This window comes from Myotis yumanensis, unplaced genomic scaffold, assembly GCF_028538775.1.
Source record: "Myotis yumanensis isolate MYYU_CA2020_CCGP unplaced genomic scaffold, mMyoYum1.0.hap1 SCAF_2, whole genome shotgun sequence".
In the NCBI taxonomy this organism is placed as follows: Eukaryota; Metazoa; Chordata; class Mammalia; order Chiroptera; family Vespertilionidae; genus Myotis; species Myotis yumanensis.
In genome coordinates this window covers 158,546,356-158,562,996 of record NW_027223753.1, presented here as the reverse complement: position 1 = coordinate 158,562,996, position 16,641 = coordinate 158,546,356, and the positions used below count along the sequence as shown (strand labels likewise).

Sequence of the window (16,641 nt, the reverse complement as noted above, 5' to 3'; positions counted from 1 at the left end):
TGTCGATCATGAATTTGGTTGACACTTCTATTATAGAGAAAGGGTGAATAGCGATATTAACATATTCCTTCTAATTAATTTCCTTTCAGTGTTCACAAATCTTTGTACTGGGTCACTAGTTTATAATAACATCAGAACACATGAAATACTTAGGCTAAATTTAATAATTTCAATATTTTATTGAAAACTTCAAAGCAATCCTGAGAGAAACTGAAGAATACTTAAATAAATGGGAGGTTTACCATGTGAGTTTATTAGAAGGCAAAATATTGTTATGATGACAATTCAGTGCAATGCCAATGAAAATTTTATTAGACTCTTGTACAGAATTAGATAAGCTGACTCTAAATTTATATGTAAATTCAAAGGGACTGGAATAACATTTTTTGGAGAAGTACAATGTTTAGTGATTTTGAAATTTATTATAAAACTACAATAATTAAGGTAGGCATAAGAGTAGACGTAGAGAACAATGTGTCACAATAAAGAGCCCAGAAATAGACCTATTACATATGTGGCAAGTTGATTTTCAACTAAGTTACCATGGTAACTCATTGGAAGAAAAATAGTCTTGTCAACCACTGGTATCTAGGGAAACTAGATACCAGTATGGGGAAAAAAGTGAACGTTGACTTTTTTTTCACATTATATTAAAAAATTAACTTGATATGGAGCATAATCTTAAAAGTAAAGGCTAAAACTATAAAACTATAAATCTTCCAGAAGAAACAGGGGAGAAAAGCTTTGTGACATTGAGATAGGCAAAGATGTCTTAGATGATAACAACACTGAGTCATAAAAGATAAATACTGATAGCCCAACTGGTGTAGCTCAGTGGTTGAGCATTGACCTATGAACCAGGGGTCATGGTTTGATTCCCATTCGGGGCACATGCCCCGATTTTTGGGCTCGATCCCCAGTGTGGGGTGTGCAGGAGGCAGCCAATTTATTATTCTCTCTCATCATTGATGTTTCTGTCTCTCTCCCTCTCCCCTACTCTCTGAAATCAATAAAAATATTTTTTAAGAAAAGATAAACACTGATAAAGACACCATTAAGGAAATGTAAAGGCAAACCACAGACTGAGAGAAAATATTTACAGCTCCTATTATCTGACAAAGGATTTACATCCAGAATATTTAAGAACTCTTATAACACAACTAGAGGCCCAGTGCACGAATTCGTGCATGGGTGGGCTCCATCTGCCCCAACCTGATGGGGACCGATCAGGGGCAGGGCCAGTGGGGGGTCTAATGCTGGAAGCTATAGCTTTCCTCCAGCTGGATCTAATTATACTTTAAGGATGGCCAAAAGAAAACCCACAACAGAACTGTTTTGCATTTCACGTGCCATGAGATGAAGTTGTTTATGTGTTGTTTTCAAACGTATATCAAGATGGATGATGGCCCTTTAATGATTTTTGCATTCTTCCCGGGTTTCTACTCTCAGTTTCCCAATATGATCATCATGTCTGTTTAAAAGGTTTTCTATTTTTTAATGTGCCTACCCTTTGCTGTTGCTCCTGGCAGCCTGCAGGTCTTCTTCGCCCCATTTAAAGAGAGATTGAAAGCTCACCTAATCAGCAAGGCACTGCAATTTCACAAAATCCCAACCCAGCCTCTCTACATTCCTCAGCAGAGGGCCGCCATCCCTTTAATGCTTAGGTCACCTTTTTGGCTAACTTGGAAGGTCTCCTGGGGCTGTAGGCCATGGAGGGAGAATTCCACACCTTGGCTGCAGTATTAGCAGAGCCCTCTGGAGACTCTGGTCAGGGTCAGAAGGGACTGATAATTATTTTCTTGTGCTTGCACTAAATGTACATGCACCAGGGAGCCAGGTAGTGATATATGGGTGTTGGGGGCCGATCGGGGTGGAGGCCGTCCAGAGGGAGGTGCCATGGGCAGTTGGCAGCCAGCCCCGCCCCTGATTGGGGTGTTGAGGGCCAATCAGGGGCCAGGCCAGCTGGGGGTTGGGGGAGCCAATCGAGGCCCGGATCAGGCTGGTTGGCTCCTGCAGAGCATGTCATAGCCACCGGTCGGTCTGGTCATTCTGGTTGTTCTGCCATAACAGTCACTGGGCTTTTATATATATAGATGCTAAGAAGGCAAATAATCCAATAAAATAAAGGTCAAAGATTTGAACAGACACTTCACAAAAGAAGATAGATGAATGACCACATCAAATGTTATCATTTGTTAGTCATCAGGGAAAAGAAAATTAAAACCACAAAGAGATGCTATTACAAAAACAAGAGCCCTGACTGGTTTGGCTCAGTGAATTGAGCGTAGGTCTGGGGACTGAGGGTCCCAGGTTCAATTCTGGTTGAGAGCACATGCCCCGGTTGCAGGATCTCTCCCCAGTGGGTGTGCATGCAGGAGGCAGCCGATCAATGATTCTCTCTCATTATTGATATTTCTGTCTCTCCCTCTCCCTTCCTCTCTGAAATCAATAAAAACATATTTTTTAAAAAACACAAGAAAAATGACTAAAATTAGAAACATTATATCTCTTTAACATTGCTGTTAGAGTTGTGAAATGGTATAACCACTTTGGAAATTAGTATGGCTCTTTCATACAAAGTTAAACATAGACTAAGCCATTTGATCCTGCAATTCCACTATTGAACATTTGCCCAAGAAAAATGAAAACATATGTCCAAAGACTTGTTAATGTAAAAACATTCAAACCGGTAAAGAATTTTTGTGAGTTTATTTGAGCTAAACTGTCAACAATTGTCAAGAAGCAGTATCTCAATGGATTAGGATAATGCTTCAGAGAGTGGCAGTTTTTCATCTATTTTTATACATTGCAATCAAAGGAGGTGATGTAGGTGGGTTACATGAAATCCATTGGTGATTAGAGAGGTGGGAGAAAACAAAGGCAGGGTGGGGGGGACCTCTGGGATTGGATAAAAAGTAAAATGATAGGTACATACTTAGGTGGGTGCAGGATCGATCAGTTGACCAGTCGCTATGACCTGCATTGACCACCAGGAGGCAGACACTCCGACAAGTAGGTTAGCTTGCTACTGGGGTCTGGCTGATTGGGACTGAGCGAGACACGTCAGACACACCCTGGAGCCCTCCTGTGGTCCCTCCCTGGCTGGCCAACCTCCCACGTCCCTCCCCGGCCTTGATTGTGCACCGGTGGGGTCCCTCAGCCTGGCCTGCGCTCTCTCACAATCTGGGCTGAGTGACCCCCCCACTCCTGAGTGCATGTGGGATCAGGCCTAAACCAGCAGTCAGACATCCCTCTCGCAATCCAGGACCGCTGGCTCCTAACTGCTCATCTGCCTGCCTGATTGCCCCTAACCACTCTGCATGCCTGCCTGATCGCCCCTAACCACTCGCCTGCCTGCCTGATGCTCCTAACTGCTCACCTGCCTGCCTGCCTGTTTGCTCCAACTGCCTCTGCCTCGGCCCCCTCTGCTGCGGCTTCATCCGGACAGATGTCCGGAATGACATCCGGAAGGTTGTTCAGCTGTCCAGTCTCATTAACATATTATGCTTTTATTATTATAGATCATTCACCTGAAATGAGTGCTGTTTACTGTATATAGATTATATCTCGGAATTCATTATTGTTTTTATTTATTTATTTATTTTTAAATAGATTTTTATTGATTTCAGAGAAGAAGGGAGAGGGAAAGAGAAATAGAAACATCAATGATGAGAGAGAATCATTGATTGGCTGCCTCTTGCATGCCCTATTCTGGGGATCAAGCTGCAACCCAGGGATATGCCCTGACCCGAATCGAACTGTGACCACCTGGTTCATAGGTTGATGCTCAGCCACTGAGCCATGCCCAGCCCGGCTCATTGTTTTTTGTTTGTTTGTTTTCATTGTGTGTTTTTTAAAGTAGTTCTTTCAATCTCTAAATATTAGAAGGCCTCCTACAGAGTCAGGTAAGAGAAATTATAGAGCTTTCTTAAATCTCATTCTTTTATTTGCTCTTCACTCAACAAAATCACAGTAATTCCTAAGGAGAAAAGGCTAAGAACCTGATTGCTTTCTGAACTTTCATGCTAGTGGTCACATATCACCAACAGCCATACTTGGCAGGGCAGGGTTTTCTCTTCTTCCTATCACTGACTTTCCTCAAATGTTTCTCCTGTGTCAGCCACACAACAGAAATCCTCAAACGAGGAATTTCAATTGGGAGACATTAGTATTTATTACTCAGGATGAACAGAGCTATGAGAAAGCAGAGATTGCATATATGAATAAAGTTAGATAAGCATAGTCTCTATACATTTGGTATATTTCTTTATATTGAAACTATTGAATGAAATTAAGAATGACTTTAATTGTACTCATTTCTTTTTCTTCCTTTGTAGGGATTAATCATTTCATGAAAGAGACAGTGAAGAATTGTAAAAGAGATGGGTTTGTTCAGACCATTTTGGGAAGGCGTAGATATTTACCAGGAATCAAAGACAACAACCCTTATCATAAAGCTCACGTATGTTGAAATTCTCTGGATTTTTAACTTAAAATTTCAGTGACATATACTTTTGTTTTTAATTTATCTTTATTGTTGGAAGTATTACTGATGTCCCCCTTCTATCCCTCAATGACTCCCTCCATACCTCCCACCCCCAGGCCTTCACCACACTATTGTCTGTGTTCATGAGTTGTGCATATATGGATATAAATTCTTTGGTTAATCTCTCCCCACCTACCCACCCTCACCTTCCCGCTCATTGACATATACTTTTCAACAAAGACAACTGCTGCTAATGTCCCTTAGAAGGATCACTAATATATTAATTGGGTCTTGTGTTCCATTAAGGGTCTGAAGTAATGGCACCTTCCAGTCTTTGGGAGGCTACTGTAAATGTCAGCTCATGTTTATAATACTTCATTTAAAGATCTTTCAGTAAGCTAGTTATTTATTAGCTTTGGTAATGTTATAAATAAGCTTAATTCGTACATTTACTATTTGTTCTTTGTTTTACATACCGTATGCTAATTTGTCATATCACACCAGATTGCCAATGCCTTCTGAGATTAACATCAGTCATTAACATCAGTACAAAGATTTATTGATGATATTTGTTCAAATTATGAATAAAATCTCTTCCTGAAGTCATTAGGATTCATAAAAGCATTCTATATATCTGAGCATTTAAGCTTCTATTTTAGTTCAGATCTTTCTATTTTATCAGTCTTTTATATTATTGTAGTGATTTCCTTGATCTGTTGAAGAAAGCTTTCTCTATCCCAACATCAAGAAAATATTCTCTAGAAATTTTTGTTTTGCCTTTTACATATATATCTACAATCAACCAGCAATTGATTTTCATGTTATTAGAGATTGAGGGTCAGGGTCCCCTACCTCCCCCATTGATATACAGTTGTCCCAAATTATTGAAAAGACAGCTTTCCCCCCACTGCTCTGTGGTGCCACTTCTGCCACAAATCAAATAATATGGATGTTTCTGTTTCTGTACACATTATTTCGGTCTGTTGTATTTGCTCATCCTTTAGGACAGTGCCACACTGCCTTAGATATGCTGCTTTGTAAGGTGTCTTGATATATGGCAAAGTTTTCTTACCTTGTTCTTTTCTTCCTCAAATATTTGCCTATTCTTGATTCTTTGCATTTCCATATAAATTGTAGAAGCAGCTTGTAAATTTCCACATAAACACAGAACCCTGTTGAGTTGTTTTTGGGGTTTTTTTCGACTGCCTTGATTCATAAATGAAGATGGGATTAATATGGACATGGGCATATTTATAAATTTTCAACCCATGAACATGATCTATTTGTTCATTTATTTAGGTCTTTAAGTCTTGTTAAATTCTCTCAATAACATTGTGTAGTTTTGGGGAAGAGATTGTATATGTTTCTTATTAGATTTACAGCTAGGTATTTGAAAAGTCTTAATTCTGTTGCAAATGGCATCTTTTTTTAAATTATTCTTTTCCTTCCTTTTTTACATTTCCTAACATGTGGCTGCTCACACAAAGACATATAATTGTTTTTATTGTTGTTCTTTTGGCTAGAAACGTTGCAAGTATTACATATTAGTTCTAATAATTTATCTATAGATAGTTTTAGATATTCTATCTACACAGTTATTATCTGCAAAAAAAAAGTCATTTCAGCTTTTCCAGTTCTTATCAGTCAGATGGTTGGTTCTAATGACCTGATCTCCCATGATCAGAAACCTGTATTTTTTTATGCCTATGAAAAGCCCTGGTCATAAAGGGACTTGAATTGTTGGACACAAAGCTAAGATTGCTAACTTTTCTTATTTTGGAAGAGAATCAAGGAAGTACAATACCATGAGAGTGAAGTATATATTTTAGTCATAGTTTTCCTTGCATAGGTCAGTGAATACAACCCCAAAATTTCAGTGGCTTATATAATAAGCAGTTTTATTTTAAATTCACATTATAGTTGGGCTCTGGGTTGACTGTGGTTCTGCTCCATATGTTCTTCACTCTGGAATCCAGAATAAAGGAAGAATCCCTCCCTGGGACAGGCCTTTCAATGACATTGTCGGATAGTTTTCAAACCTTCTTACTTGCGCTGCACGTCATTATCACTCACAGTTCATTGGCCAAAACAAGTCAAGGTCATCCTTTTAGCGTGAAAAACACTTTAAATTACATGGCAATGGGCGGGCCTGTGTAACTTCACAGAGAAAAGCAACAAGTAGTAATAATAACACAGCACACCACCTGAAGTTTCAACCAGGGGAGGGGTCAGTAGGACGCTGAAATTCAGTCCCTCTTTAAACAGTGATAACCGATTGAGTTTACGGTGGATTCATCAACATTTGGCAAAAGAAAATTTAATTTTTTTAAAAAAGTCTGTCTCTTTAGCAGGTATTTAATGCGCTAGGAGTTAAGTGTACCCAGGAGACAGGGAACTGGAGAACACCTCTCAAGTTACATAGATCCCTCCTGCAAGGAGACTCTTTCCATTTACTGAGAACTTTTGGGACAACAGGAACTATATTCATGGATAGGTTATACTTTGGATATTAACCCAGACCTCATCCCTCTGCCCCAGGATGATCGCTTTTAGCAGCTATGGCTGCCTGCCAAGAGCTCATGGCAGCAATCATTTAAGGGCGTTCTAACTTAACATGTAGGGAGCTAAGATCTGCGTTTGCACTAACACCTAAGAATTATCCTAGCAGCCCATAAAAAGCTCTGTTTCATACCCAAGGGCTGCAGACCTGCCAGGGGCAAACTACATACAACCAAGAGGCCCAGGATATGGGGGATGTACTTGGAACATTCCAACTCACATCACAAAGAATGACATTCTACTTATGTCTATTTAGGATTAATATGAGTTATTTTGAAATATAGGTTCTTTAGAGTGAACTTTAGAACAGCTGTAACATTGTAACATTGATGATACATATTTATAAAATAAAATAAATTTGAGCTACTAAGTATATTCTAAGTGTGGTACAGTTTTTGGTTCCTGACTGTTAAATATTTCTAAACAGAAGCAGTCTGACTTTCTGTTTATCATGAGGATGACAGCCCAAAGTCTGGAGCCCTGATCATTCCTGTTATTGTTCTTAGATGCTGCTTAATCGGTGATTTCTTGGCCCAGATTTCCAGTCTGGTTGCAGATGTAAGCACTGATCTGGGTGCTAAAAGCAGGTATGAAACCATGTTGTGTGTCTGACGAGAGCCTGTTATTGTTTTTTATAGGCTGAGCGTCAGGCTATCAACACAACAGTCCAAGGTTCGGCGGCTGATATTGTGAAAATAGCCACAGTTAACATTCAGAAGCAATTAGAGACCTTCCAGTCAATCTTCAAATCCCATGGTCATCGGGAGGTTATGCTCCAAGGTGACAGAACAGGTTTGTTCATAAGTGAGGCCCTGCTATAGCATGGTGAGATTTATTGCATCAGGAATGAAAAGGAGATGTATTTTATATATTATTTCTCAGCAGTTCTCCAACATTTTGGTCTCAATTTGTCTTTACACTCTTAGAATTATTAAGAATCCAAAGACCTTTTGTTTATGTGGGTTATATCTACTAAATTGCATTTTCAAGTTTCTTTAAAAGATAATGCTACATATGATATTGTATATGTTGATTATTTCATAATCTAGTATTACTTAATGCTCAATGAATAATAAAAAAACATTATGAGGGAAAATAACCTCTGCATGTTGTTAAGAAAATACTTTGACTTTGTAGATGCTTTGAAAGGGTCTCGGCGATCCACTGTGGTCCTCAGAGCACAACAGAAGAGTATGTTGATTTTACCTACTCATGACCTTCCTTGTTCTCTAAAGTCTGGGAATATACACTAAGCTCACCTCCTTATCACATATATTTCTTTGCCAATAATGTCATCTTTTCTTACTGTTGTTCTCAAAATATTTTCCCTAAGTGCTCTCCTTATTGCTTGGATAGATTATTTCTTGTTTTAACAAGTACATAGAACTTTCCCTTCTCTCTTTGTCTCATGTCCATCCTTCTGCTCTAAATACCATTTCATGGTCACTGAGATTATCAAACTATGACTGCAGCCATGTTTAAATTTTCCTGGAAAGAAGTTAAGAAGGTTTCAGGCATAAAGGGGAAGGATAAACTGCTTGAGATAGGGCAGAAAAGGTATAGATCAGTTCTTGACGATGGAATTTGCTATTTTTAGAAGAAACATATATATTATAGAGAATAATACAGCCAGTTATATAAAAATATGTTCACTTATATATAAAAATACATAGATATAAAAAAACCTATTTGCCCATCAAATTAGGATTTTTTAGTTTAATTGTCTTCAATGCCCCCCAAAATATGTAAGGCTGATCATTCAACATTTTATGTGTGGGAGTATGTATGTTGGCAAACATACAGAGAGAGAGAGAGAGAGGGAGAGAGAGAAATATTTGGGTAATAACACTGTACTATGTGCTTTGAAGGGTTTAGAAATCAAGGTTATCAACCTATGTTAACATTTAAGGAAAGGATGGGAGGATAGGGCCCTGACTGAAATATTTGCACAACTCTCCACAGCAGAGTGATGCAGTGTCAAAGTGAGGATGTAGACATTAACAGCCTTTAGAATGAGTGGGAGGCAAAGTAGGTATGTAACTGAGGATGACTTCATGGTACTGTGCTGGGTGAAAAGTAGTAGCAGGTCAGGGGGATCAAAGGGAGCTGAACCTGAGGAAACAGACCACACAGGGAACAGGAGGATCATGCATTCTGGGTCAGAAGCCAAGTACCCAAGGGAAATGAAGAGGACAAAGGTATGGTGATCAGAAAGCAGAAAAGCCAGAGCATCTGGACAGCTAATGCTGTGAGATAAGTGGGGCCCAGTGGGGCACTTCAGATGTCAGCCAAACTGGCAAACAGATGCACAGCCTCTGCAGCCTGGTGTGAGGCAGCCTGCCATGGCCTCATCTGCATTTGTTCTCTTACCTTTGAGAGCCACCTGTGGGGAAACGTGGGCTGCAGATAGTGACAGCTAATGAACTCTGAGGGAAGCACTGGGTATTGAAGGAGATGGTAAGCTACTTGTGCTGTCCTGAAGGATAAGTAGGAAATTGTATGGCAGAAAGGAAGGACTGCAAACATAAGGGCAAACAAAGGTAGTTGCTTTAAAGGTATTAATGTTGAACCTTATTTTAGTGATCAGAGGGGCATAATCTATAGCACCAGGCCCAGCTGGTTAGGAAATAGTAGCTAAGTCTAGAATAAGTGATTGATAACCATTTTTGGAGTCATGGGTTTTATAGATCATCTCCCCAGAAAAATGTAGACATAGACTCTTACATCCACTGCCAAGGAGTTCACACACACTCTGAAGTCCACATTTGGACCCGAGGTTTGGAATTACTTGTCTAGAGTATGGGGTCCAATTGGGGAGGCACCAGTTCTACTATAGTGACACTTCTGGCCATAAAAATAGAGCAGCAAGTGTCCTTCTTAGAAAACACCGCCTAATGACAACACCAGATCACTTTGCTGGAGCAGGAATCAGGCCCCATACTGCTCTGGTGTTTTTACTCAGAGAAGCTGTAGTGGGGACTCCATGGAAGGAGAAGATGTATCCGAGAAATAAATTAAACCAGAGTTTTGAACAGATTTCTTCAAACTTCATTTACTGGCTTCTTTGTTAGACTCCTCCTTTCTGGGAGGAAGTTGATGGGGTTTTAGTTTACCTAATAGTTGTGCTTGGTAGCAGCCAGCAAGTAATTAGTTCCCTGGTAGTTCTAAATCTTATGTGTTTTAATCTCGTAATTAAAATTTTCCAGTTTCTCAAGATCTCTAAAAAAATAAAAAATAAAAATTATCCTATGGCAAAATGACATACTTATCAGTTTGCTACTTTTTTTCCATGGGGTAGGATTGTTACCAAAGAGAAAACTGCAAGGGATGTTCCGCCCAATCAGAGGAGGCTTCTTCATCCTTCAACTCCATGATGAACTCTTGTATGAAGTGGCAGAAGAAGATGTATTTCAGGTATTTTTACAGTGTTTTCCGTTTTCCATTCTATTGAACCTTCAGGCGCTGTACGGGTCAGGCTAAGGTGCATGAGGTTTCTGGAACTCTTCCCCAGCCCTCCGATGGCTACATCAATGTTGGGTCCTTAAGGGTTTAGAAAGAACTAAGAGTGCACAGTGTCATCCTATTGTTAAAGAAATTCCTGGCGCAGGGATGTTTTTGTCTGGGAGAAGTGGGATGAGAATCTGGAGTCTAGTCCTGAGGGTTTCAAAGCTCCAAGCATTCTAGCTGAAACCGGCAGGGCTCCTGCTGGTCAGTGCAGACTTGGGATGCCTGGCTCTTCCGAAGTCACTTCCAAGCACCAGGTGAAGAGCTCCAGTCTGGCCTGTTATCTCGGTGGGTAGGCTGGGAAACATTCTTTGATTAGGCAGAGAGTTTGTTGACCTCTTTTTTATCCCCTCACCCCCACCCCTAGGTTGCTCAGATTGTCAAGCATGAAATGGAAAATGCCTTAAAGCTTTCTGTGAAACTGAAAGTGAAAGTGAAAATAGGTGCCAGCTGGGGAGAGCTGAAGGACTTTGATGTGTGAACATACAGCTGGTTCAGGCCTCCTGAGAGGGAAGCCTGTGCAGGTACCAGTACCTGGAAAGAACAGAGATTACCTTTCACCTGCTCCATGAAAACAGAAACCCTCAAGTCCTGATGGACTCAGGACAGTAATTCTATATGGGAGTTTCAAAATGTGTATGAGAGTTTATTCTCTGTAGTTCAATGACTCTATTCACTCTCAAAGAGTATCTGTGAAATTGCCTCTTATCATTTACTGTGGCTCTAATCAGGTTCGGCACACAAGCTCGAAATACGCACTTAGCACTTTGGGTCCTCACCGTCTGGATGGAGCATGAGAAAGATGGAGCCGCTGCCTCAGGGGTATTTCCGGCCTTGCCAGGACTCAGACAATTGTGACTCAGACTCCCAACAGGAGCCACAGGCACATCAGGATCTGATTTCACGTATGCCACCAGGGTTAGGCCTTGTGTGTGACCTTTCTCCAATATCAATTTAAGACTACTCAAGTAGTATTTTTCAATAGCATTGGCTAATAACGAATTTTATAAAGTGGTAAGACTTGATCTGGATGCAGTCAAGGAATTGGATTTTCATAAAATGCTTTTTTTCTTCCTTTCTTCTCCTCAGTTCATGCAGGGAATGTGTTTGCAGCACTTAGGTATAAAATAAGCTCTACCTCTTGAAGAGATATCCTGTCCTGTAAGAGCAGATGTCTGTATTGCAGGTTAATATAATACGGCCAGAGCAGGAAAAACCCTCTTGTTAGCTCTTAGTGTGTGTCTGTGTTTGTGGCATTGTTAGAATCCCCACCCTGTAAGATTGTACTTTAATAATCCCAGTCAGAGATGTATAACTGACCATTTTATGTTAAAATAAAATGTATTTATGAGAAACTTCCTAACAGTAATTCAGTTTTAAATTGTGTTTGGTCTAAGAGTATCAGAAACCAGTGTCCCATATTTACTTATTATTCTGTAGTTTAAATATTTACATATTTATTACTTATTCTGTAGTTTACTCAACTCTATAAACATAGGAAATGTTAATTATGTCCTCAATCAGTTATCAAAAGAGCTCTTTTTAAAAAATATATTTTATTGATTTTTTACAGAGAGGAAGGGAGAGGGATCGAGAGCCAGAAACATCGATGAGAGAGAAACATCGACCAGCTGCCTCCTGCACACCTTCTACTGGGGATGTGCCCGCAACCAAGGTACATGCCCTTGACCAGAATCGAACCAGGGACCTTTCAGTCCACAGGCCGACACTCTATCCACTGAGCCAAACCGGTTTGACTCAAAAGAGCTCTTTTATGTTTATTAATCAGAAATTTTTAAAAAGACAGTTGCTTTATAAACAAAGTGTGATACACTGTCAGTAATTGGATATTAGTGCACAAGAGCCTCAGACATGTATTTTTGGGGGAGGGGGATCGGGCAGAAGATGGCAGAGGGAAGAGGGAACTTCTGTCATTATTTCTTAAGGTTTCCATATTCACCTGTACCATGTTTTTCAGAGAGACAAGCTATCGTGCTGTCAGTATTCTGGTGGCCTTGAGATCCAGCCCAAGAGAAAGGTCAATCTATTTACTTATGAGTGTTCTTCAAATATGAGTGCAGATATATAGGTCACTTCCACCTCATGTTCTATAGCCATGGTCCTGCATGTGTAGTCACATGCATCTTCTTTATTTTTTGGTTAATCCTCACTTACCTGAGGATATTTTTCCATTGATTTTTTTAGAGAGAATGGAAGGGAAGGGGAGAGACACAGAGAGAGAAACATCGATGTGAGAGAGATATGTCAATTGTTTGCCTCCTGCATGCACCCTGACCTCGGCTAAGGATCAAGCCTGCAACAGAAGTATGTGCCCTTGACTGGAATTGAACCTGGGACCTTTCAGTCCATGGGCCAACACTCTACCCATGGAGCCAAACCAGCTAGGGCAATCACATGCATCTTCTCATCCTTTTGACCTATTAACTGGACTTAAAACAAGTAGCCCTTGCTTTGCATCATTCAGTTATACACGAATTCCAGTAATCATGGTTTATTTAAATAACACTAGTGCCCCTACAACACATTTCAAATTTGAGTTACCAAGGTATAGTAACTGAGTAATTGCAAAAAGTTCAAACTTCATTGGGAGCTCTTTGAGACACAAATCACTGTGTAAATAATAGATGTCCACATTCTAATTCCTAAGACCTGTGAACATGGTATATTACATATTGATATGTATAATGACATTGCTGATGTGATTTAGTAGAGAGATCTTGAGATGGGGAGATTACCTGGGTGGTTCCAATGCAAACACAAGGAGCCTTGCCTGGCCAGCATGACTCAGTGGTTGAGCGTCAACCTATGAACCAGGAGGTCACAGTTCGATTCCTGGTCATGGCACATGTCTGGGTTTTGGGCTCAATCCCTAGTTGGGGGCGTGCAGGAGGCAGCTGATCAGTGATTCTCTCTCATCATTGATGTTTCTATTTCTCTCCCTTCCTCTCTGAAATTAATAAAAATATTTTTAAATATTTAAAAACTAGAGTCCCGGTGCACAAAAATTCGTGCACTCGGGAGAGGAGGGGTTCCCTCAGCCCAGCCTGTGCCCTCTCGCAGTCTGGGACCCCTCAGGGAATGTCCACCTGCTGGCTTAGGCCTGCTCCCTGGGGGATCGGACTAAGCTGGCAGTCAGACATCCTTAGTGCTGCCAAGGAGGCGGGAACCGCCGCTGTACTCGCAGCCATCAGCCCACCTTGTGCCTGAGCTGAGCTCCTCCTGTGGGAGCACACTGACCACCAGGGGGCAGCTCCTGCATTGAGCATCATCTGCCCCCTGGTGGTCAGTGCACGTCATAGCGACCAGTCGTTCCACTGTTAGGGTCAATTTGCACATTACCCTTTTATTACATAGGAAAGCACACACAAGGGGCCTTATAAGAGGAGGCAGATGGTCAGAGTCAGAAGAGGAGAAGTGACTACAGAAACAGAGTCAGATTAAGATTTGAAGATGCTACACTGCTGACTTTAAAGATGTAAGAAGGGGCCATGAGCCAAGGAATCCAGGCAGCCTCTAGAAGCTGGAAAAGGCAGTGGAATGAAATGGGGACTCCCCCAGGTCCTCCAGAAGGGCAGAGCCCAGTCCACATCTTGATTTTAGTCTAATAAAAGCATATTGGATTGCTGACCTCCAGAGTGTTAAGATCGTTTATGTTGTTTTTCAAGTTTTAATGAGATATAATTGACATTACAGCACTGGATAAATTTGTGTACAGCATGGCTTGATTCACATATATTGTGAAATAATTACCACAATAAGTTTAACATTCATCATCTCATATAGATATGAAAAAAAAGAAAAACTTTTTTTCTTGTAATGAGAAGTTTTAGGACTTGCTATCTTAGCAACTTTTGAATATACAATCCAGTGTGTTTATTAGTGTGATCATGTTGTACATTACATCCTTAGTACTTATTTATCTTATAGCAGGAAGTTTGTACCTTTTGACCACCTTCCTTCAATTCCCCCATACTCCATTCCTCACCCCTGCCTCTGGGAACCACAAATCTGATCTATTTTTGTTGTTTTTAATCCTCACCTGAGGATATATTTTCCCTTTGTTTTATCAGAGAGAGTGGAAGGGAGGGAGGGAGGGAGAGAGAGAGAGAGAGAGAGGGAGAGAGAGGAACATTAATGTGAGAGAGACACATCGAGTGGTTGCCTCTTGCATGCTCCCCTGTTGGGGAGCAAACTGCAACCCAGGTAGGTGCCTTTAACAGGGAATCAAACTGGAGACCCTTCAGTGTGCCATTGAGCACACCGGCCAGGGTGAGTTTTTTTTGTTTTTGTTTTTTTAAGATTAGACTACAGTGGGGCCTTGACTTACGAGTTTAATTCGTTCCGTGACGGAGCTCATAACTCAAATTACTCGTATGTCAAATCAAAAAGTGAACGAGTGAGACACGTGATGCTGGGCTGATGTTGTGGCGTTCACTGTGACGTTCGCTGCGCCAACTAGCGGTGGGTTATCTGAAGCTGGCTCGTAACCTGAATTTTAGCTCAGAACTCAAAGCAAAAAATCAGCTGAGAGACGGCTCATATCTCGAAAAACTCGTTAGTCGGGACACTCGTAAGTCAAGGCCCCACTGTCTATATTTGTCTTTCTCTGACTTATTTCATTTAACGTAATGCCCATCCATGGTGCAAGATGATGCACGTCCATGTTGTAGCAAGTGGCAGGATTTCCTCCATCTTTATGGCTGTAAATATTCTATTGTATATAAGTTCCAAAATTTCTTTTTACCCACTGACAGACACCTGGGATGTTAACATGTCTGGGCTATTGTCAATAAGGCTGCTGTGAACGTGGGAATGTAGCTATCTCTTGGATAAGTGTTTTCCTTTCAGATATTTACCCAGAAGTGGAAATGCTGCATCATTTGGTAGTTCAATTTTCAATTTTTTGAAGAATCTCCATATATTTACTATAATGACTGCACTAATTTACATCCCCACCAATAGTGCACAAGGATTAGTTTTTCTCCACATCCTCACCTACACTTGTTATTTTTTTTTTGTCTTTTTGACAATACCTATTCTAACATATGTGAGGTGATATCTCATTGTGATTTTGATATGCACTTCCATAATGATTAGTGATGGAGAGGACCTTTTCATGTGCCTGTTGGCCAGTTGTATAGCTTTGGAAACATGTCTATCCAGATCCCATTTTTAAAATTTGTTTTGGGAGCCATGCTTTTGAGACATATAAGTTCTTTTTACATTTTGGATATTAACCCCTTGTCAGATATAAGGTTTGCAAAAATTTCTTTCCCATTTCATAGGTTATCTTTTCATTATGTTGATTGTTTATTTTGCTGTGCAGAAGCTTTTCAGTGTGATATATTCCCACTTATTTATTTTTTATTTTGCTGCTTGTGTTTTAGATATCATATCTAAAATATCATTACCAAGACCAATGTCAAGGAGCTTTTCCCCTGTTTTCTTCTAAGAGTGTTATGATTCAGGTCTGATTTTTAAGTCTTTAATCTATTTTGGATTAAGTTTTGTGACTGGCGTAAGAAAGGGGTCTAGTTTTATTCTGTTGCATGTGAATATCCAAGTTTCCCAGCACCATTTATTGAAAAGACTGTCTCTTCTCTGTTGAATATATCCTTGGCTCCCTTGTCAAATATTGACTGTGTATGTGTGAGTTTACTTCTGGGCTCTTGATTCTGTTTCATTGGTCTGTACATCTGTTCTTCTGCCAACATCACGCTGTTTTGACTACTAGAGCTTTATAAGATAGCTTGAAGTCAGAAAGTGTAATGCCTCCTGCTTTTTTCTTCTTAGGTTTGCTTTGGCTATTTGGGGTCTTTTGTAGTTCCATATAAATTATAGGATTGTTTTTTCTACTTCTGAAAAAATGCCACTGGATAGGATTGCATTGAGTCTATAGATGACTCTAGGTATTATGGACATTTTAACAGTATTCATTCTTCAAATCCATGAACACAGGATGCCTTTCCATTTGTGTGTGTGTGTGTGTGTGTGTGTGTGTTTTCTTTTATTTCTTTCATAAGTGTTTTGTAGTTTTCAGTATAGGGATCTTTCCCCTCCTTGCTTAAATT

General features: G+C 40.2%; 1 protein-coding gene across 1 annotated transcript in view; it reads left to right on the top strand.

Moving 5' to 3' along the window:
- Positions 1–11,883, top strand: part of POLQ (DNA polymerase theta) — a 103,691-nt gene extending 91,808 nt beyond the window's left edge. The window contains exons 27-30 of the mRNA XM_070403571.1: positions 4,338–4,462; positions 7,684–7,837; positions 10,344–10,459; positions 10,917–11,883. Of these exons, the coding sequence (XP_070259672.1) occupies positions 4,338–4,462; positions 7,684–7,837; positions 10,344–10,459; positions 10,917–11,030 (509 nt within the window). The 3' untranslated portion in view covers positions 11,031–11,883. The remainder of the gene's footprint in view (positions 1–4,337; positions 4,463–7,683; positions 7,838–10,343; positions 10,460–10,916) is intronic.
- Positions 11,884–16,641: the final 4,758 nt, after the last annotated feature.